Raw genomic sequence first — 22,344 nt, forward strand, 5'->3', positions numbered from 1 at the left:
TTTGACAAGTTTGAAACGAGGTCTGACAATAGTAGTTTTATCTTCTGCTTGCAGTGTGTACATTTTGCCATGTTTGCCTAAAACTTCATAATATTCTCTTGTATACTTTCTTCTATTTTTACGAACACGAATGTGAGTACCTGTCGGGTTCCCATTGTTGTCATAGTCAATAGTATTTTCATATGGGTCGCGTTAGGTATTTCTATTTTTACTTTGTCACCTTTCTGAAGTTTGAAGCCCGGCATTCTTTCTTGTTTGTCTCTTTTGACTAAATTATTAAATATATAGTCTTTCTCTAAGTCGGGGTTGTTTTTCATTTCTTCGGGGGAGTGGTTTCCCAAACCTTTTTGTTTACGGTTATTGTAAATATTTAAAAACTTGTCTCATCTTTGCCATGGAGAAGTGTCTATATTTGTCGTCATATAGACATTTCATTTGCTTCACCACCTTGTGGTTGGTTTAAGTCTCTTAACATTTTTATACAACCGTCAATGACACCAAGAGCAGAATGGTTTTGGTCGACAATGAAATATTGGTTTACATTTTTTGAACGCAGATAGTTTTTAATATCATCTGATTTGAAAGAACTTTCACAGTCAGATGTCAGTTTTGTTGGATGGTATTGTCAACGAATATTGACAAAGCAGTTTTCACATCTAAAATATTTTTGGACCATAATGGTATGGCTTCACAGTATCTTGTGTTTTGACCAACAAATATTAGCCAGTATGGTGGTCCATCTTCTCTATACCTCGGAATGTTTTCCAAGATATCCATAAACCAAGCATTTGGTGTTGAACTAAAGATTTTTATCATGAGTGCTTTCTTTGTTGCCTTAGAAACATAGGGGTCCTTGTTTGAATTCGTCATTTTTTAACCCATAAGAAATGGGTTTATTTGGCGCATTAGCAGGAGTTGCATCCAGATTTTTGCCCGCAGTGGGAACAATAGCCAGAGGTGTATTTGGAGTTGGAAGGAAGATTTTGAGTACATTAGGTATACTTAAAGAGAAAGCACAACCTATTATACAAACTGTACAGAAAGGTTGGGATGTAGCACGAGATGCAACAAATCTTATTCCAAATCCTGAAACAAGAGGAAAAGTTCAAGGATGGATGGACAATGTAGGAAGACAAGCAGGAAACAACTATAACAAAGCAAATGACTACTATAACCAAGCAGGGCACTATATGGACCAAGGTGAAAGATTCTTTAACAGAGGATATAACCATGCACAACAGTGGGTAAACAATAACCAACCTCAACCGCCTCAAACGTGGGGAATGTAAATTTTTTTACTGAGATGAAATGAACAATACAGCATTGAGACAAATGGGTTCAAGATGGATTTGTCGGCTTCCAGCAGTTACACAACGTGTTTGTCAAGTTCTTCCTATACCTCAGGAAGTTTTAGACCGACTTAAAAAACCTCAACAACCAGTTGAAAACAAACCAAACTAAAATTTTTTACTGAGATGAAATGACCGAAGAAGTTGAAACGGTAGATTTGACACCACAAACAAAAAGTTCAGAACCATTGTCAAAACCTGTCAAAGAACTTACAGATGAAGAGAAAAATTCAATAATAGAAAGTGCCAGGTCTGGAAATACAAACCCTAACTACAAAGTCACTTTTCATAGAAATGGAACGGCAAGTATCTCAAAAAAGAAACAGACTCTCACAAATAAAATATTGAAGTCTGAAGGAGCTTTCGAGACAACAGATGGAAAAGTTTACTTCACTGACCAACAGTTCATTATAGAACATCTCATTGACTTAGAGTCGAAATATTCTAAACTTTACAACAAACACAAAAAGTTGAAAGGAAAACAAAAACAAATGGCATATGATATTTATGAAGATGTTGACGACACAACTGTTCCTGCAAGTGAAGTAAAGTCAGAGGAACCGAAAAGTGACGAAAAACCGATAGAAGAAGAGAAACCAAAAACTGAAGATAAACCAAAACCAAAGTTTAGTTTCCAAACTAAACCAAGTCAACCTTCATTAGCTGGTATGGGTTGGCGTCAAAGACTTATGGCAGCAGGCGGTTATGTAAAGTAAAGAAAAAATATTTTTTTATTTTTATAAAAATGCCCCCATATAGAATGGATAGAAAGTCTGCTAGAATAAAAGCAGAGTTGCAAAGTTATGGTTGGAGAGTTTCGAAGAATTTTAAATATAGGAAGGGAAGACCCATAAAAGTCTATGACAAATTGTCTGGTCTTCGCTACGAAATGGATTTGGAAACAGCACGTGCAAATTATCCAAACAGACTAGAGAGGTTAGAAGAAGAACGTCTTATGGACATGCCTTTCGATGTTAGTGAACCTCAAGTTGAAGGACACGACGGCTTTGCCAGATTCTACTGGAAACATGACGAACAATTGCATCCTTTGAGAAGGAAAAAAGGAAAAGGTGAAGACACACATGCTCCCATGGAAAGAACAAGATATGCATATGAAAAGTATCGTGAAGTTAGAAGTCAAATTACATCTGGTCGAACCTTTACAGTAAACTTTGACGAAGGAAAGAACAAAGAAGGCTTCATGGGTGTACTTGCTGCAATTCAAGACGGAAATAAGAAAGGACACAATCTCAGATTGACCATAACAGATTTGGATGGTCACATTTACTATGCACATGGCAATGTCACAACAGCCGCACAACTTCTTGACGCTTTCAAGACTACAAAGAGAGAACAAATGGTTGACTCCGACTCAGACATTTTGAATGCAATTGAAGGAATTGCAAGTGTCAAGTTCGAATGGTACCAACCTAACCCTCAAGCAGTCAGACAACATGCTGGATACTTCCCCTTCAGAAATAAGTCTGACATTGACTTGACAAGGTATGGAATTTACAATTCAATTGAAACAATTGTCAATGAACCTTGTATTCTTACATGTCTCAGGAACTCTGGTCTTGTTACAGATGAGAAAATGAAGTATCTTGAGTCATGTGTGAAGACAAGGTACATTCTCAGAGGTCAATTGGCAAAAATTGCACCGTTGGCAAATGTCAATATCCGAGTCAACATACCTACAGCTAAAGGTTCTTCACATGACGACTATGTTGTTGACAAAGACTTACCATGGTTGAAGATTGTAATTGTCCACAACCACTTCATGTTGAACGAAAGTCTTACAAACCCATTGTTCGGAAAAGGCAAGTGCAACATTGTCAGAGCTGTAAACATTCTTTTCGAGAAAGGTTTGTTGGAACCAATTCCAGATGACAAGCTGACAGAAACTTTTGTACCAAAAGACGAAACAAACTTTTCATTGTTAGCAAGACCAAAAGTTGTTCCAGACAAAGTTATAGTACAAAAGAAGTACACAGTTCCACAAGGAGTTGGTTTGTTCGGATACCAACCTGAACCAGAAGAACTTCCAATGAGGTTGCAAGAACTTCAAGATGCTATAAACAAACTTCCATTGAGACATCCAATTGACGTCAAATTGTATTGGAGAGCATCTGAGTTAGGTCAGAAGGTTTTATATGAAACAGGTTGCTTCGACGATGTTTATGAGATAACAGGAGAAGTTTCTCAGAAGATAAGAGACTCACTTGAATTTCCACAAACTGGACCAATTGGTTGCGACAGGTTCGACTCAGATGAAAAAATATACTATGTCGACCTTAACGCTGCATACATGAGGTTTGTCCAATATATTCCGACTGGAATTCCAAACGAAGATGGTGAGTTCCGGGAAGGAACTATACAGTTGGAAAAGTCATACAACAACTGTATGATATTAGGAAAGCTTCAAACCCCAAACTTGCAATGACACTCAAATTGCTTATGAATTCGACATGGGGATATTCCATTAAGAAACCTCAAGAGATGAAGAGTAAACATTATGAGAAGGTCGACAACTTTGTTGAAAGGTTTTCTCCTTTTGTTTTGAAGTACGAATTCACTCAAGGTCAAAGTGGCTTAGTAACCACATTAAAACCTATTGTCGAACATTGGTCTTACCCTCAGTTCGCAAAAGCAGTCCTTGACAACTACAACAAATTCTTCTCCGAAGTCAAATCCAAAGTGAAGGTTTACTATGAGAACATTGACGCACTCATGACAAACGAAGAAGGATACAACAAACTCATTGAAATGGGAATGGTCGGTGAAAAGATGGGCTGTTTTAAGCTAGATAAGGTATTTTCCGAAGTTCATGTCCTCTCCAAGCGTAAGTACTGGGGCATACTTGAAGACGGCACAGAAATAAAACATTGCATGAAATAAAAAATTTTTATTCGAATTTGAATTTAAATGTGGGAATTCTTGGTCTCAAACTCATATATAACCTGTTTGTCTGTATTTTCGTCGACTATGGCACGAGACACAAACATTGACCAAACGGACAAAAAGTGTCATTTCGGATGGTCACGCAGCCAATCGCATTCGAGCACTTCGAAGAAGCCTTACGTTCCAAGGGAGAGGGTGTCTGGTGCAAGGCAGAGGTCATGAAACTCTACGAGCAGTACATCCTCAATGCCTGGGAGGACAAATCGTCCTTGGATTGGCAATTCTACCAACTCCTCTGGGACGACCTCCTACGCAACTGGGATAACGAAAGAGTCCAATTCAAAGGTCGGGAACTACTTATCCAAATTACCATTAATTTAACCTACTTATCCAACTAAAAACTTAAATTTACTCGGGGTTTCCCCCTAAAATAAAATTTTTTTACTCTTAGAACCACTCGAGGTTCTCCTTACGGTTGTTGAGCTTGTCACCGTCAATGTGTCTGACCTTCGTCTTCTTGTTTGGATTTGGAACCCATTGCATACCGACAAGCCTTCCCATGGAAATTGTACCGTAATTCCGAAGGGTAAGGCTCAAGTGTCCCAAGTTGTTGAGGACTGGGGTAAGAACCTTGCCGGTCTCCCTGTTGCGGATTTTGTATGGGTAGGGTTGTGAAATTTCATAAGCGTCATCGGCAACAAGGGTTGCCCAAACTTCCTTTTCTTCGTGTTTCTCTTCTTCTTCCTCTTCTTCTTCGTGTTTCTCTTCTTCCTCGAAAATTCCTTCTTCAATTTGGTACTCACGAAGTACGGTGTTGCATGTTCTGTCCTTTCCGAGTACCTTCCAGATGGCGTCTATCTCTTCGAAGAAACGGTAGATGAGTCTGGCAAGGTCTCGGTTCTCTCTCTCGTAATTGCGCAAGGTTTCCGCGAAATCGTTCAGGCATTTCTCATTGGAAGCTTGGTTCATGAGGAACTCACCTTTGAGATTGGTCATCTCTGTCATAAGACTACTTTGGAGAGTCTTAATGGCGTTTGTCAGATGAGCGTTCAATTGGACAATTTGAAGTTGAACTGGGCGCTTGTCTGGCAACCTTGAAAGGACATCTGCCATCGAGTTTGGCTTCGGTGCTTGTTCGGACATCGAAAAAATGAAAGTGGTTTGAGAATGACGGTTTTACTTCAAAAAGCTTGTTATGACGGTTAAGTCATACAACAAGTTTAAAATAATATCTTGTTCTTCTTCTGAACGTTTGTTGTCTCTTCCGATAAAAGTTTCGAACATGAGAACCAAAAAAACGTTTTTTGAGATTGCGGAAGAGTTCAGGCAAACGTTCATATTCTGGATATGTTGGGAGCAGTGTCGAAAACATCTGAGCTGACTTTCGGACAAAATTGGGACAATGTCAACAAATTCATCTTTGGTCGGACTGCTTGAAGGTAAGTCCCTTACATGTAAGTAGCTCTGGTAAAGTCTTCTCATTTCTGCTAACTTTTGGAGTATAGCTTCGTAGTTTAGAAGTTTTAATTTTAATTGTCTTATTCCACTCTTGACATCTAAACGGTAACTATCCATGAGGTCAAGAGTAGCTTTGGTAGCTTAAGTGGAGCTATCTGTTCCTTGACTTCTGCAATTTTGGTTGCAATTGTGATTTGAGCTCCTTCAAGTTCGCCGTCTATGTCGTTCTCAACACCTTCAACCATAGCTTGAAACTCTTCATCGGTCCATTGAGATTGGTGTGGGACGAATTTAACTTGCTTCATTCAAAAATGAAAAAAAATGTTTTTACTCAAAGCGTGCCATGTATATGGCTATAAGAAACTTACCAGAAGGCTTCTTCTTCACATGCGTAAAAACATAAAAAAAGTGAAGTTAAAATGAGATGTTTACTGAACTGGCTGAAGAACTGGCTGAATGTCGCCTTCACAGGTTATGTAGAACGGCTGACCCGAGAAGTGAAGGAGAGACTGAATTGCCAATTTCATATGGGGTAGGGGGTTCTCCTTGTTTGGTATTTTTATCCAAGGACGTTTGTTTAGGAACTTAACAAGAGCTTCTCTTTTGGCGTCCTTTATGCCATCGTAGGCTGTCCCGTCTGGTATTTGAATTGGAATTCCAGTCGAAGTCTCGAGCTGAAGTGTAGACCTTCCAGAAATAGAGATGAACTTGACCTTGAGCTTCATTACCTTGCGCAAGTAGTCTTTTACGCAGTCGTTAATTTCAATTAGGTAAATTGCCTCGTCAAGTCCTTCTTGCATTCCAAGTTCTTCCATCCGACAGGAAAATATTTTCCCGACAACTGGAAAAAATTTTCCGGACAAAGGGAAAAATTTTTCCTTCCGACAGGAAGAACTCTTCCAGTTGTCCGTCCGTAAACCATTCAAATTTTCGAAAATTGAGAACTTTTTGGTCGAACTTCAGAAAAAGTTTTTCCTTCCGACAGAAAAAGTTTTTCCTTCCGACAGGAAAATTTTTTCCTTCCGACAGAAAAAGTTCTTCCTTCCGACAGAAAAAGTTAGGGTTGTTAGATTCCCGACGATAGGTGTCTTGGAAGATTTGCCTGGTGTCATCATAGTGTCTTTAAATCAAAAATTTTATTTTGGAGTTAGTTTTATTGATTTTTCAATAAAAAACATTTCTAAAACAAGAAAATAAAACGATAAAATATTTATATTTTATATAAGGATCTTATATATTTAAAATAAATATCATTTTATTTTTTTCATTGGTGTCTGTCAAACCATAATACACTATTCAAAAATTCAATGTGTCTTGCGGTTTCAAAAGACACCTTCAAATTGAACGATAGCACAGACACTATTGAATTTTACCCATTGTATTTAGTTTTTACCCTTTTTATTTTTAAGAATTAATGACTGAAACAGCCGTTTTGCTATGACCTCAATCACTTTTATTTATTATTTTAAATATTATTTAATTTTATTATTTGAATAGGCCAACTTATATTTGAGAAGCTCAATTTGAGACCACTTAATACATTGAAATATCATAAATATTGAAATATTAAAAAGTGTATTTCAAAATATTGAAATTATAAAAATTTATAATACTGAAATTGAGACAAATTAATAAATTCAATGCGTTTTTTGAAATAACTCTCAAATATTATTTTTTTGTTTATTTAATGATGAATAAATATGATTGCTTTAGTCAATCATAAAAACTAATTTAAGTTTAAAATAATGAAAGGATAATTTGATCGTTTTTTAAAATACAATTATTTTTGATGATTTGCAAGAATCTTTGAAAGGAATATAATATAGGTTCTATTTTTGTAAAATTTATCCAAATCATGTATTACATAAATTACGATTAAAACGATGATAGAACCAAAAAGTGTGTTTTGTGTTTTGTTGTTGCGTGTTGGATGCGGGATCCTGTTATTTCCGAAATCGACAAAAAATTTGGAAATTTAATTTCCGAAATCGAAATTATATTAATGTTTTTAATATTCTTATATCAAAAGGATTAAAGTTCATTAAGAGAAAAACAATTCTTCTTCTTCAATCTATTGGCGCATTTATTTCTACACGCCAATAAGGAAGGAAAATTATAAGACACCATGGTGTCTTCAAAACGCTAATTTTTGATATTTTTAACAACCCTAGAAAAAGTTCTTCCTTCCGACAGGACACAAACGGATGACTGACGTTCCTCTTCCTGAATGCCTTCCAAAGCCAGAAAAACCGAAAGCTGCAGAACCACAACAGTCTCCTCAGCAACCTCAGTTCCAGCAAGTACTTCCACCAAATTACTACCAATTTCCACCTCAAGGTTACTACCCACCACAAGGCTTCCCGAACTACCCTCCTCCTCAGCTTATGCCTTACTTCCCCAACCCTTGGATGTTCCAGCAAGCTCCACCCCAGCAATTCCAATCTCAATCCCAATCGAAGAGAGACCAAGACTTCGAAGAAGGTCTGAACCGCTTACGCAAAGAGTATGCTACAGCTCCAATGGAAGACGACAGGCTTTCAGTCTCTTCCCTCAAATCGACCGATTCGACTCGTACCACAGATTCGGTCAAAGACAGAGACGACTACCTCAAGCAGTCTGAGAGACTCTTCATCCTACAACCATTTACAGTTGGAGCTCTCAAGAACATGCGCAATTACGAAGGTCAGACACCAGCTGGAGACCGCAAAACAGACATACTCGCAAGAGCCGTCCAGCTCGTCAAGACAAAGACTGAGATAGTCGACTTCATTCTTGCAGCTTGCCCATACAAGTAAAAAAATAAACAATTACGAGTTAAACTTTTTATTCTTTCTTTTCTGAGTTGTTTAGAGCTGGTTTCTCTTGTAGGAACCTTTCGTACTCTTCCATGGTCATGTAATCGCGAATTTGGTACGCAATTCCAGGTTCGTTGTTTTTGAACCTTACGTATGTAACGCTTCCATCCTCCTCAGGGAAGTAAGCTGCTAACATCTGACCAAGTTTTCTCGGTGACTCGGAGCTCATTAAAAATGTCACTTTTTAAACGTTAAGTTTTTAGTCTTATTTTACCCTTTGTTTGTCAAGGTAGTATTGGAGCGCAATTTCTCCAAATTCTCTGTGTCGGAGTTCTTCAGCATTTTCCAAGGTGTACCTGGAGAACTCAAAGAAGTTGTCAAGAACATACTGCCATGCTGCTCTTCTGAGTTCGTCGGTATTTTGGAAGTGTTGCACCTTCGAGTCTTCTGACATGAAAAAAATGACCAAATTTCATTATATAACTGTTATTTTTTACGAAGTGAACTTTTGCACTTCGTTTAAAATACACTATTTTTGTGTTATTTTTTACGAAGTGAACTTTTGCACTTCGTTTAAAATACACTATTTTTGTGTTATTTTTTACGAAGTGAACTTTTGCACTTCGTTTAAAATACACTATTTTTGTGTTATTTTTTACGAAGTGAACTTTTGCACTTCGTTTAAAATACACTATTTTTGTGTTATTTTTTACGAAGTGAACTTTTGCACTTCGTAAAAAAAATCCCTGAAATCATATCTTTTATACAAGATAGAAAAAAAAGTTAGTTTTTTTAAAAAAATATTTTTTATTTTGTATGTAAAGACAGAAAATGACAAACATTGAGTTTGAAACAGTTAAAAAGATAGACAATGACACCAAAGTGGTTAGAATAGGTGATTTAAACGTAAGATACTCAAAGAAATACAACAAATATTCTTTGTCAGACATTCTAACACCATCTGGAAAGAAAACATACCATTGGGTTGGAATTGCTTCAACTCAGAAAATTTTGACAAGAAATCCTGAGCTTATGATATCAGTAAGATTTCATGGAACAAGAGCATATCTCATCGACAAAAGTCTTATACCAATAGTTTTGTTATGGTTAGACCCAGTTGTTGGATATAACTTCATAACATATGGTTCATTCGATACGGAACGTTGCAGTGAAGGCTTACTTTACATCGTTCAGAAACCGAAGGACTTCAATACAAAGAGATATAAGATAGGAAGAACATATAATATAACTCAAAGATATGACAGTACAGTCAATAGAGTCAAGGTTGTGTTTGTGAATGATATGAGAGCTGCAGAAACAGAACTACTTGAAAAGTTTGAGAAAATGTATGGTGCTCCCACGAAAGGTAAAGAAACGTTTGAAGTAGATGAGATAGATAAAGCTATAAAATTATTTGACGAAGTTGCTGAAAAATACATGTAAAGCGTTTATTTTTGGTCTTTTATACAAGATAGAAAATAACGCTAGTTTTTTATAAAATATTTTTTTTATCCGGAATATAAAGACAGTAATGTCAACAACAGAGAACACAACAACAGTTATAGTCCATGAAGCTATAAATGAAGAATACGAGTACATACAGTATAACAAACAGTTACGTCTCATTCGTTCGGTCAAAGATGACATGTACCAAATGCAAAGTATTTTGACAGCATGTTTTGCACCAGATACTAAGAAACCACAAGACTGGTTTAGGAACCAAAGCACTATTGAACTATTAAATGAAGCTGAAAATTCGACTACGGATTTTCTCGTAGTCGCAAAAACTCGAGTAGGTAAAAAACCGCAGTCGCCAAAACTCTATGAAAATCGTGAAAAATTGCCAAACGGTTTGAGAGGATATTATGTACATAGACTTCTTGTAAATGCTGTTGCAATGTGGGCTTCGCCTCGTTATGCTTGGTATATTTACAGACTTCTTGACGAAATTCATAGACAAGAACGTGAAGAGCTAGAGAACAAGCTTGAAGCAAAAGACAAAAACATACAGAAAAGAATACCACGTTCGGTACCAAAAGGAAAGGAAAAGAACTATAAGTATATGATTTATACTGAAGAGATGGAAAATGAAGAAGACAGAGATATGGTTATGTTGCATTTAGTCAGAAGAAACAACAAAAGCTTTTACGACCTTGCTAAGATTTACAAATCTGACAGAAATTGGTTCTATCGCGAAAACTTACCGATTTCAATGATCCCAAATGAAGATGTGAAACAAATAGTTCAAGATACGTTACCTCAAACACACTATGATATGAAAGGTTGTACAATACTTACCTTCAAAGAAGACTTACCGCTACTGAAAGAAAAAATAACAGAGTATTTTGACAACTTCAAACAAGCAGAGTAAATGAACTCTTTATTTTTATTGACTTTTTACAATTTGAACTTTGTTTGCGTAGATATGAATTCTGAAAGAAGTATGAGGGTCTTGTATGACTTTGTACTTCTCCCATAGTTCATGTCTGTCAAACTTACCTGCCATGGACTCTTTCATAAGTTCCATGAAATCGTCTTCGGACAATCCGGGGAAAAGTATAATATCAGTAAGTATTCTCTTTACATCCTTACTTAAACTCTTGGCTGTCTGTACACAAATGACAACTGAAATGTTAAAGTGTCTGAGCTTCTTAAGAATTCGACACATGTCTTGTTCTCTGTTCTTTAACAAAGGATGAGAGGCGAAATCATCTAAGATAAGAAGACATCTGTGAGGGTAAGTCTTCCAATCGTAAGATTGCAATTTCTTCGAAATGTATTCTATCTCTTTCTGTTTTGTTTCTGAAGTGTTTCTTCTCTAATATTCTCTGCATTTCCTCATTTGGGTCTTTAAACTTCGAATTGACATACTCATTTATAGCATTGTACTTCAAAACTCTTCTTTGGTACTTCTTTATCCAATCTAACAACTCAGAGTCTTTTATACATACTAACTTAGACTTCTTTATAATATCTTTGAACGAATTGACGGTTTGGTCAAATTGACCAGAAGTACTACAAATAACAACTAACTCATAAAATGGGTTCTTCTCATCTAGTTCTTGTTGTTGTGCAGCCATTTTAAGATAAGTGAAAGTCTTACCCGACCCAGGTGGTGCAATTAGACCTGTTATACCATTCTGAGCAAATAAGAACTTGTCATGTATGGGTTTTATCTGAGCATTTTCTAACTTCCTCTTGTTCTTATTTAAAACATTCTCAAATTTCTTGTCAATGTCAGCAAACTTTTTTTCTAACATATTTTTAGAAAAATTAAAATTTTTATCTTTTAGAAAATGTCTAGCGATTTCGCTATCTATATTCGAGACAAGCTTTTCGACAGCAAAACATCTGTCGACCATAAAATCTTACATAGTGTAAACAAGAAAGGGGAATTTGTTCTAAAGTTCTGTTTCTGGGAATATGACAAGAACCATAAAACATTAAGCAGAGCAGTCTTAAAATTTGTCAATCACAGACTTGTTGACAGAGATGACGCCTCTTGGAGAGATGAAGTCCAACAAAACTTCTTAGAATGCAAAGAAGACACATGCGCTGTTCTTGAAAATGAAATAGAAAACAGAATAGAAGAGCTATTAAATGACAAAGCACTTTTACATAAATATGGTTCTGAGAAGTTTGACATAACTCCACCAGAAAAGAAGAAGAGAGAAAAGAAAGAAAAGAAAGTAGAAGAAGAGAAGAAAGAACCTGAACCAGAGAAAAAGAAATTTGACATGTAAAAATAAAATTTTATTTTTAGAACATTTCTGGGTCAATATCAATGTTCTCTTCCTCTTTAGGAGCAAACACTGGCTTAGACTCTAAAATCTTTTTACCCAATTTACCTTGAACTTCTACAACTTTAGACTCATAATATTCATAGTCGTCTGCTTTCTTTGGTTCATAAGGTATAACAAGTTTGTATGCTTTGCCTTCTTTAAGGTTTGAAAACCTTCTGTCAAAACTTTCTTTGACTGTTAACAAACCTTCTATGTCTAAGTCTTCAAATTTCGCACCATTTTTAGTCACAATAGCAAACTTTAACTGGTTCGATGTTCCAAACTTTGCTGAATGAAGACTTTTCAAAATGGTAGAAGTAAACATTCAAATATGTGAATGGGTCTAGTTCTTCTTTAAGTCCTGACATGTACTTGTTTACTGAGATGAATTTCGTCATCTTTTCTATCGGATAAAAAAATATTTTTTTTTTAAAATTTACTCAGAAAAATTTTTCTTTGTATATACACCATTCTGTACGTCTAAAAGACTTTTGACATTTGCCAAGAATGTACGTTTAGAAGCTGTCATATAACCATACTCTTGACAATATTGTTTATATTCATCGTACAATGACCTTTCATCTAAACACTCAAAGTCAGTTTCATCTATGAACAGTTCATATACACTCTTGTTTGCTTCTAACAATGTTTGTCTCTCTTCGGTATGTGGAATTTGTCTTGGATTGAACTTAGAAATATCTAATGTCATGAAATATGAGAACAAGTGGTTGTAAAAGTCAGATGTCAAAGTTTCTGCTAAGTCGTCAAAATATTCTGTATCTTGCATATGAGAATCTGACGTTCTGACAACTACATATCTTCTGTCAGAACTTTCTAACTTCATCGGAACAGCATTGTTTGAAACCATAATGAAATTTGCAACATTTTCACAAACTCTTTGGTCTTTATATTTTCTTTCAACAACTCCAACTTTGTCTGTTATAAGACTCTTCAAAGCATCTGAGTTCAAAACTTTTGTTGTATCTATACTTTGAAGTTCGTTACATACTATAAGTTTCATATTCTCTATTGAAGAGTTAAATTTACCGCAGATGTTTTCTAAGTTTGTCATATTAGGGTTCGAATAGCCCTCTAACAGTTTGCACAAAATATCTGTAAAGAAAGTGTTCTTACCTGTTCCTTGTTTTCCAATTATAATGAGAGCAGTTTCATTTTTAGCACTTGGATGTTGTAAGATGTTTGCAAACCAACATAAGATATACTCATAGACTCTTTCGTTTCCATTGCATATAATTTCTTTGACATGGTCTAACCAAGCTTCTATAACATTTTCTTTCCATTCTACTTGTTCGTATTTATATCCAGTGAAGATAGAATAGAAGTTTGGAGAAGGTGTATAGAACTTTATACCACGAACTGAAAAATCTTCAAGTTTTGACAATAAGATATCCCAAGCATCTAACATCTTCATGCCAACTTGTACGACTTTTATTTTCTTAAGTTTCTGTCTACATTCTTGTTCAGACACTATTGTTGCTCTTGGTTTGTTAAAGACAACATCCCATTCTTTCATAACATAACATTCTGGGGCAGAGTCAACATAAATGACTAAACGTTTCAAATTCTCGACTGCTTTGTTATAGTCTCTAAATGGACACATATTTCTGAAGGCTTGGAAGTCATAAAAATCTGAAACATCTATTCTGTACATTTTTATAAAAATAAAAAAAAAATATTTTTTTTATTCTTGACTTTGTTGTTGCATTTGTTCCATTTGTTGCATTTGTTGTTCTTGAGCTATTTGTTGTTGAAGTTGTTCTTGTAGTACAATACTTTCACCAGTTGCATCTTCCAATTCGAAACTTTCTGCCGTCATTGACAAATACATAGGACATAAAAGTTTTACAGGAACAAAGTTTGCGTCAACTAAGGTTAAGTTTATGTTTGCTAAAGTGTTTGAGTTTACTAAAGCTGAAACTCTGCATTCGAATGAACAATAGGCAAACCAGCAGAGAATGTGTTATTTATACGCATAAGTATCTTTTGGTCATAGTAGTTTCTGTCGACATTCGAATAACACTTTGAACCTAAGTTTGAAACAATATATAAATAGGTGTACTTAAAGTCAATGGAACAGACAAACCTTGTATGACACCTTTTCCTGTTATAGGAAACTGTTGGTAGTAAAAACCAGATATAAGTTTTGTATTATAGCTCATATCGTTTATAGTAAACTCAGTCGGACATCCAAACATAATGAAACCTGCTCTAGTTGCAGCACATGTTACACCCGTCCTTAAAGTATTAAATAAGTCAACAAAACCTGTTGGTGGTATATCTGAGTATAGTATCTTCAAAGGAGTATTTTTTACCATTCACAACAATAAATCTTCTGGTGTCAAAAGAGCAAAACAGGCTTTAGTCGTCATTGTGTTTAAGGTTAGTTTACAATATCGTCCTTGAGGACTTTGTAAGTTTGTTGTTATAGAATTATATGACTCAGGGTTTTTAGTCGTAATAGTATAAACCATTATGTCTTCTGCCATTTACTTAGCAAAATATTTTAATGAAATGTTGTGGTCGTCAAATATTTTTATAACGTCTGGGAAACTATATTTTAAGTTCAACGTTTCACCTCCTTTCATAACGTATATCTTGTCAATGACATTATATGAAACACCACAGCAAGCAATGTCGGGTTCTATTTCTTTGATGTTTATATCGTCTGCCTCTGTCAAAAGTTTCAATAGTTCTTTCAAAACTTCATGAGGTGCAATGACATAATGAGTTCACTTTTACAGGGTTGTGTTCGACCAAGTTTAACATTATACTAAAGCTTGACAAATCTTCTCCTGAGTTTTAAGTTTGTCTTTCAGTTGTTGGTAGTCGTTTCGAATATCTGCAACAGAACTTAAGTCTCTGCTAACTTCAGGATATGTTGGTTGTTCTTTTACAGGAACAATTGTTATACCATCTTTGTCTTCGTATGGTTTCCCCACTTCAACATCTCTGTCTTTGACATTGACAACAACACTTTGACTGTTTGTTTGAGTTGGTGAATTTAACTTCACATCTGCCACCGCCATTAAACCTTTTGAAACACTTACGCTTCTATTTTCGGAAATGACATTTACTTAGAATAAAAAGATGGACGTATTCGAGTATCTCTTCGAATTGAAGCAAAACAAAGTTTACACACACAAACAATACAAATACATTGATAGAATAGTTCTTTATACAAACAATGGAAAATGTTATAGAATAGCAATATTTGCTGAACCAAAATATTTTCATAAAGCAAAGAAAGTTGGTATAACTGAAATGGTGAAAGTTCTTGAAGCAGACAAAAATATAACAACAAAACTGACCGATATTTCTAAAGGTAAAGTTTATAATACAATACTATGTCAAAACTGGCGTACTGTCAATATTTGACGGAGAGAAGTCAGTTCAAGAACAACTTACTGACCTGCTGCCAAAATCTGCTCGATGGAAGCTGTCGTTATACCAATCTGAGGAGCCCCAGCAGGTTTCATCGAACGAATCTTCAAAAGAGCATCTTCCGTGAAAAGTGCTATTGGTTTTGTAAACTTCTTTGCTTCAATTCATCTGGACCGTCTCTGTCGCCAGTATATTGTATTTGAACTGTACCAACAGTTGAAATACCACCCATAAAGTCTTCTGAGTCAGCAAATGGAATGCCAAGCCAAAAGTTTGAACGGTCTCTATTTGTATATTGAGTTTTTTGACCTCCTGTATGAGTCCATACTTTCACATATGGCATAATAGAACTTTGCATTTCAGGGTTAATGGTTGTTGTGAAGTTGTTGTTAAAGTTCATAGCATCTAATGTCAAGTTGTATGACCTCATATCCTCAACTGTAGAATATTCTTCTCTTGGATAATATTTGCCATCTATGTTTATATGATATTTAATACCAGGGTTGTAGAAACAAGAATAGTCATTTATAGTTCGTCTGAACAGTACAAACATAGTATCTGCATGTTTCATTGCAGTTGTTAAAGCAATATCTGTTCTTGCACCTGGGTCAGCACTTTGGTTTCCAACTTCACCTGCAAAGTCTTTGACAGATATTTGGTGTATAGGGAACATAAGTGGAACTGCAATATATTTGGCAGCTAAAGCATTTGAAATATCTGGGTCCAACATATAGACTGCAAGTCTGCTTTCTATTCTCTTGCATTCAAATTTTTCGCATGTGAAACTTAACTGGGTCCCAAGCAGTTCCAGCAGCATTGAAATAATAGTTTACTTCAGTGTTGAGGTTTGAGAAACCAAAGTCTAAGTCAACTTTGTCTTTGTAAAAGTCGGCGAATGACGTTTGATTTGCTCCCTTTACGTCTGTAAGAGTGAATGGGTCTTGTGTTGGTGCAATGACTAAGTTATTTTTGCTTGGAGTAAGTTCGATAGAAATTTTTCCTGCCCAGTTTGGCAAGTATCTTAAAAACCCGAAGATGAGGAAAGATGACAAAGGAACTCTAAGTTTCAGTTTTACTTTGGTTACTGCTGCTGCAGTTTGTCCAGAAAGGTTAACATAAACTCCTGGAACGTTAGGGTCAAGTCTTCTTATTTTTCAATATTTGCATACTGGTCTGTTTGTTCTCTAGCTTGTGGTTGTACTGAGTTTCTCAAAGCGAACCATTCATAGTTTGCCCATGTTACTGTTTGAACTAGTCAGAGTTAGAATATATCTTATATCCCATGAAAACTTCTGGAGCATATTGGTTCCGACATAGAAAATTCCATTGCAACCTTTCTTGTCAGACAACTTGGCAGAAGGTTTTATTTCAATGTCTTGTTCCACGTATAAGAATGAGTTGTCAATAGAAATAATATGAAACCTGTCGCAAGCAATATCTACTGTTGTTGAAGAACCTTCTCCAAACTCACCTACGTTTCCATAAGAAACAGCAGTTGTATATTCGTAAGTTCCAGGAACTATTTCTGACCTTCTAATGGCATTGTCGCATTCGTTATACCATTCGGAAACATTTCCATTCATGGCATCCAAAACTGTTGGCGTTATATTCTGAGCGGCGTACATTTCATATGGGTAAAAATATAGAATAGTTGGATTTATGTGTCATAATAGAACCCACTCGGACAAGCTTTACTTTCTTCCTGACTGAGTTTTAACTCTTCTTTTTCCTTCATTGCCACTACTTTCACTAGATGAAGTTACTTCTTCACTACTTTCACTTTGTTCTACTCTTCTCTTCTTCTTTGGTGTCGCTTTTGGTTAACTTGCCCTCTGCTTCAAGTTGTTGCATCTTTGCCTCATGTTCACCTAGTATGTTGTAAATTTCCCATGTCCTTTTTGCCTTTGGGCTCTGGTCGCCCATCTCAGGTAACCTATATCCTAGAAAGAGTTTTGTCATAGTTTGTATTTGAGTCTTCGCGTATTGTTTGCATGACTCTTTCCTGAGTTTCCGGTTCAAGCTCTTCAAAAGAGCTTGTCCATATGGAATAAGCTCGTTTCCAAATATATGTTTTTGTAGCCATTCTGGTTTTCTTTCCATGTTACCAATATATCTTTTGTGAATGGGAAAGCTTTTACCCAATCTTTCAGTCTTGCGTCATTTATTTCTGTAGTTGGTTTTATTTGTCAAGGAACATGTTTTTCAATACTAAATTTCATTTGGTACTGTCCATTTGAGTTTTCTTAAATATTCATCCCTTCTCAGTTCATTGTCTGCAAAGTAGTTTTTATGACATTTTGTAAACTTTCGTTTGCAAGGTCAATGTACAAAGGTTCTCTTCCTTCTCTCTCCCTAACTTTCTTTCTAAACTCTTCACCAAATATACCATCTCTATGGTTCTGTGTAGTTCTTTGAGATAAATGTTTTAGAACGTCAGGTGTTATATTTCCATCAGCCATGTTCATTTCATACTGGTCCAAAATATCTGCATGTTTCATATCTTTTCAATGGCTTAAAGCCGCGCTGAAAATACCAGCTATATCTGGTTCACCATTCACTTCCATTGCGTCTACAACTTCTTGGAATTGAGGTTGTAAGTTTATGAACCCACCTATCCGGATTAGCTTTATGACCCATTTCATTGTAGTTCCATAGTCTGCAGAAACAAAAGTAGGTTTGTTTCCATATTGGTTAGGTTCTGAATGAACTTTAAACAATGTTTCATTTCTATATGTTTTGTTGAAATTTAACCTTTTATTTTCACCGAGTTCGGCCAAAGATTGAACGTTATATGGTCGTAAGTAAAAAGGATTGTTGTATTTGCTTACATTTTTTTCTTTCAGTACTTCCATTCTATGCTGATATTTTCATCTGGTGTTGGAGTCTTTTGTATGTCGGCAAACATTTTTCGATATTCTTCTACTATGTCAGCCGATTTTTTTTAGACTCTTGAAAGATTCCATATTCTCCGCATACTCTTGTTGAGGGTCAAGATTTTCGGCTGTTCCAAATCTTCATCTAGTTCTGTGAAGTTAGTTTCCAAAGGAGGGACTTGTTCGTTTCTTCAGGCTCTTCTAGCTGTTGTTGCTGACTATTTCTTCCATGTCTGGTTGTATCTGAACTTCTTCCTGTGGAGTTTCTTGTACCTCATCTGCTGGCATTTCATATATTCCGAGACCGTTTTCAACAAGTTCCCTATTTAAGTCATCCGCATTCATAAGCCTTTGTTCTTTCGTTCCGTCTCTATTTTTTACGCGTTTCATGAAGATAGTTGAATTATCATTTATCTCTGACACCAAATATCTCGGAGTAAATTCATTCATGTCATTTGGATGATATGCTATTAAATCATATCCCTTAGCGAGCTTGTATTTTCCAGGTTTGAAATTATATCCCATTTGGTGCTGAACCATAAAGCTAAATAGGTTCGGGTCTGTATTTCCTTCCTTGAACTTTCTAATAGCTTCTTTATATCTGTCACTAAAGTCAAGAGTATCTGGGTAACCATAATTTTCCTTAAGCATTTTTAAGAATTCTTGGTTTCCTTGTTCTCTACTTCTTTTATGTCCTTGCTCTGTTTGTGGTTGTTGTGCTGGTTGTGGAGGTGGTTGTTGTGCAGGGTTTGAACTGTTGGTTGCTGTGCTGGTTGTGGAGGTGGTGCAGGTGCAGGGTTTTGAACTGTTGGTTGCTGTGCTGGGTTTTGAACTGTTGGTTGTTGTGTTGGTTGTTGTTGTTGTGCTGGATTTTGAACTGTTGGTTGTTGTGTTGGTTTTTGTGCATGCCTGTGTCTGTGTCCATGTGACGATGTAAATGTTTTAGGTAGTCCTGGTGCAGGTGCTTCTCTTGGAGGGTTTGGTGGTATATAAGTTCCACTAGCTAGTATATAAGTTCCACCAGCTGGTATATAAGTTCCACCAGCTGGCACATATGTTCCATCTGCAGCATAATGTCCTACCTGACTTTTCGTTTTTAAGAAAGCATTTACTAGGTCTGTTTTGGTCTGTTGTAACTCTTTTTCTTGACTTTCCACAACAGTTGCTCTAACGGCGTCATAGGCACTTTGAACTGCCTGTCTCGTTGCTGCATCTGTTATTTTCGTCATATTTTGTGCTACTTCTCTTAACTCTTTGTCGAAACCTTCAGACTTCAGTTTCTTTCCAGATGAGAAGTCGTTCACTAGTTTCACCTTACTATGAAGAGCTTCGAAGGCGTTCTTAAAGTCAGCATTCATTAAAGCTTCATTTGAATTGTCTTCATCCGCTTGTATTTTTGTCCTTATTGACCCTATAAGTTGGGCTGCTTTAGCGTTGGCTTGGGCATCTAACCAGTCATTATTAGCTTTTATATATTATTCTGCGCTTTTCATTGCCTTTTGCATGGCTGCGTCGTTATTTTTACTTTCTTGTGCTAAGTTTTCATACTGTACGGTTTTGGTTTTGCAACTGTAAAAGTTTTTCTGCCTTTACATTTGCTTCAACTTCTTTTTTATACTCATCGCTATCCATATATGTCTTCATGGCTTTTTGTTTTATTTCTTCATCTTTTCAGTACTTTATATTGAGTAGTATGGTTTTTCAAATTTAAAACATCTTGTTCCATTTTGCTACTTCTGCTGCTTTTTCTGACACTTTTTTCGCATATTCCTCTGTACTTAGTTCTTTCAGTTGTTCTTCTTTCTTCTTTTTCTCTACGTTTAACTCATTGAGTTTCTTTGTGTGTCTGTCATATTCTAGTTTCTTTTTCGTTTTCACTTATTTGTTTCTGTATGTCTATTTGACTTTTTGACATCTGTTATTTGATTTTTGAGTGAACTCAAATTCATTTGACTTTGAGGTTATAGGCTGTTCCGTCTGCAGCTCCACCATAGCCTGCCATTTCGCTAAAAGTGCCGCTCTTAAACCTCCACTCTGTGCACCAGTAACTCGGTTTAAAAGCATAGGGTTGCTTGACATTTGTTGCAACATAGTGGGGTCATTCAGCATTTGTTGTTGCAACTGTTGTTGTGGTGTCAGTTTTACTATTGGATGTTTCAATGCTCTCTCCTCTTACGTATATTCTTACGTAGCTTACGTGGCATTTTAAGTGAAGTTAAAAAGCGGTTTTTGACAGATGTTTATATGACACTTTTTGTTCAGCACAAAAAACTACTCGGTCAAAGTGTTGTCAGTTTTGTAAAAATAACCGTCCTATCTCATTCTATAAGGGGAAAAAGGCTTCTCACAAAGTATACTTCCTTGGAACGCCTGTAACTTTTCTGTAGCGACGATAGACCCTTACTTGTCCGGACAAAGTTATACCATTTTGAGTGCTCTACAAAAAAGTCAACGGCGACGACTCTCAAAAACCGTTGTGTAAAAAGTTTTACCGTTGGACAAAAAAGTATATATAGAAAACAAAAACGTTTATAGTTCATTCAATATTTTGAGATGGAACGGTTTGCCAACGGTAACTATTAAATAAAATAAAAAAATAGAGGGGGTTACCGTTGACGAAACGGTTTATTTTTAAACTTTCTATGAGTAGTCCGAAAAAAACAGTTCATTTTTCATAATGGCATTCGCTAGCGTGTTCGCTCCAAATTCACCTGAAGAAATTGCTTGCAAACTTTCAGCATCCACAGGTTTAGAGCCTCAATATCAAACTGCAGCATCTACACATATCTCCAAGCAGAACAGACAATTCAAATTCAAATTTGTCCTGCAATTCGCTCAATCCAAAGCCACTTTCACTACCAAAAACAATACCAAACGAGCTCCGTATTACAAAGAACCACAGCAACGCTGAACTACGCAAAATACTACTCAGATTGTCTGAAGAATACTTCAATTCAAAGCCAGAAGAAAGAGTTGCTGCAACTTTTAACAAAGAATATTGTGAACAACTCAACAAAGTTCTTGCAGACTTTACCAAACTACAAAAAGAAACACCTGACCCATTCGAATTAGGTGACACAATTGTCAACTATTTTCCAACAATAACAAAGATAATGGTTGACAGAACTATATGTCAGCTTATTGAAAGTCTTCCACCCCAAGCTGCAAAAAAAGTCGAACAGTTTTGGGTCGAATTCAAAATAAAGAGTTACGGATATCAGGATGACGAAGAAGAACGTGAGTACGGACAAGAAACAGCCAAATGGCAATGTCTTAGCTCACTCAACCCCAAGTTCAAACCATTATTTTACTCAGACAACAACACAATTCAAGTACGCAAAATTGCTATTCATTTCGTTAACCAAGCAGAAGACATTGAAGAAGGAGACTCTATCTCAGTTTATGTTTGCTACTGCAAGTTTTTCAAGGACGAATTTGAGGAACCAATTCTCATGCATGTCTTCAAGCCACGTCACCAACTCTACGTTGAAACTGAAATAACACTCATGCATGGAATGTATCTCAAAGTTTGAAAGCCAATTGGAAAACACATACAACATTTGGCTTTCATACATTCAGTTCGATACACCAGATGACTTTTGATGTTGAAGAAGAAGACTCTACTCAAGAAGATGAACCACAAGACTCACCTGATGATGACGAATTTGTACCCGAAGAAGAAGAATATCATTCAAGAACACCATCAGAAGACGACCAACAAATGGCAGATGCAATGGACAGTCAAGTTCCATGAAACTAAACATCTAATTTTACCTCAATTCCA

General features: G+C 36.0%; 10 protein-coding genes and 7 pseudogenes across 17 annotated transcripts, besides 1 other annotated feature; 10 read left to right on the plus strand and 7 right to left on the minus strand.

The window, feature by feature from the left end:
* Nucleotides 1–18,386: part of a mobile genetic element that runs on past the window's edge.
* Nucleotides 888–1,289, plus strand: TVAGG3_0821820 (uncharacterized protein; the record flags this gene model as incomplete). The annotated part of the gene is made up of 1 exon (XM_051248058.1): nt 888–1,289. One exon carries the CDS (start codon nt 888–890, stop codon nt 1,287–1,289), a length of 402 nt encoding a protein of 133 aa, XP_051083533.1.
* Nucleotides 1,309–1,461, plus strand: TVAGG3_0821830 (uncharacterized protein; the record flags this gene model as incomplete). Its single annotated transcript, XM_051248059.1, has 1 exon — nt 1,309–1,461. One exon carries the CDS (start codon nt 1,309–1,311, stop codon nt 1,459–1,461), a length of 153 nt encoding a protein of 50 aa, XP_051083534.1.
* TVAGG3_0821840 (phage tail repeat-like family) lies at nt 1,841–2,065 on the plus strand (the record flags this gene model as incomplete). Its single annotated transcript, XM_051248060.1, has 1 exon — nt 1,841–2,065. One exon carries the CDS (start codon nt 1,841–1,843, stop codon nt 2,063–2,065), a length of 225 nt encoding a protein of 74 aa, XP_051083535.1.
* Nucleotides 2,135–2,401, plus strand: TVAGG3_0821850 (annotated as a pseudogene). The gene has a single exon. A coding segment is annotated over exon 1 (267 nt).
* Nucleotides 4,385–4,648, plus strand: TVAGG3_0821860 (uncharacterized protein; the record flags this gene model as incomplete). The annotated part of the gene is made up of 1 exon (XM_051248061.1): nt 4,385–4,648. The coding sequence occupies one exon, from the start codon at nt 4,385–4,387 to the stop codon at nt 4,646–4,648; it is 264 nt and encodes an 87-aa protein (XP_051083536.1).
* TVAGG3_0821870 lies at nt 4,698–6,013 on the minus strand (annotated as a pseudogene). Its single transcript has one exon. A coding segment is annotated over exon 1 (1,316 nt).
* Nucleotides 6,137–6,523, minus strand: TVAGG3_0821880 (uncharacterized protein; the record flags this gene model as incomplete). The annotated part of the gene is made up of 1 exon (XM_051248062.1): nt 6,137–6,523. The coding sequence occupies one exon, from the start codon at nt 6,521–6,523 to the stop codon at nt 6,137–6,139; it is 387 nt and encodes a 128-aa protein (XP_051083537.1).
* Nucleotides 7,913–8,503, plus strand: TVAGG3_0821890 (uncharacterized protein; the record flags this gene model as incomplete). Its single annotated transcript, XM_051248063.1, has 1 exon — nt 7,913–8,503. One exon carries the CDS (start codon nt 7,913–7,915, stop codon nt 8,501–8,503), a length of 591 nt encoding a protein of 196 aa, XP_051083538.1.
* Nucleotides 8,532–8,732, minus strand: TVAGG3_0821900 (uncharacterized protein; the record flags this gene model as incomplete). Its single annotated transcript, XM_051248064.1, has 1 exon — nt 8,532–8,732. The coding sequence occupies one exon, from the start codon at nt 8,730–8,732 to the stop codon at nt 8,532–8,534; it is 201 nt and encodes a 66-aa protein (XP_051083539.1).
* Nucleotides 9,335–9,946, plus strand: TVAGG3_0821910 (organellar and viral DNA polymerase type B; the record flags this gene model as incomplete). The annotated part of the gene is made up of 1 exon (XM_001298724.1): nt 9,335–9,946. The coding sequence occupies one exon, from the start codon at nt 9,335–9,337 to the stop codon at nt 9,944–9,946; it is 612 nt and encodes a 203-aa protein (XP_001298725.1).
* Nucleotides 10,035–10,874, plus strand: TVAGG3_0821920 (KilA, N-terminal/APSES-type HTH, DNA-binding family; the record flags this gene model as incomplete). Its single annotated transcript, XM_051248065.1, has 1 exon — nt 10,035–10,874. One exon carries the CDS (start codon nt 10,035–10,037, stop codon nt 10,872–10,874), a length of 840 nt encoding a protein of 279 aa, XP_051083540.1.
* TVAGG3_0821930 lies at nt 10,901–11,865 on the minus strand (annotated as a pseudogene). Its single transcript has one exon. A coding segment is annotated over exon 1 (965 nt).
* On the plus strand, nt 12,092–12,246 carry TVAGG3_0821940 (annotated as a pseudogene). The gene has a single exon. A coding segment is annotated over exon 1 (155 nt).
* TVAGG3_0821950 lies at nt 12,263–12,683 on the minus strand (annotated as a pseudogene). The gene has a single exon. A coding segment is annotated over exon 1 (421 nt).
* TVAGG3_0821960 (uncharacterized protein) lies at nt 12,752–13,957 on the minus strand (the record flags this gene model as incomplete). Its single annotated transcript, XM_051248066.1, has 1 exon — nt 12,752–13,957. A coding segment is annotated over one exon (1,206 nt), but the record flags the coding sequence as incomplete, so codon positions are not given.
* A 353-nt stretch (nt 18,387–18,739) lies between the features above and the next one.
* Nucleotides 18,740–20,286, minus strand: TVAGG3_0821970 (annotated as a pseudogene). The gene has a single exon. A coding segment is annotated over exon 1 (1,547 nt).
* Nucleotides 20,287–21,520: 1,234 nt separating this feature from the next.
* On the plus strand, nt 21,521–22,314 carry TVAGG3_0821980 (annotated as a pseudogene). Its single transcript has one exon. A coding segment is annotated over exon 1 (794 nt).
* Nucleotides 22,315–22,344: the final 30 nt, after the last annotated feature.

Source organism: Trichomonas vaginalis, chromosome VI (assembly GCF_026262505.1).
Source record: "Trichomonas vaginalis G3 chromosome VI, whole genome shotgun sequence".
NCBI lineage: Eukaryota > Parabasalia > Trichomonadida > Trichomonadidae > Trichomonas > Trichomonas vaginalis.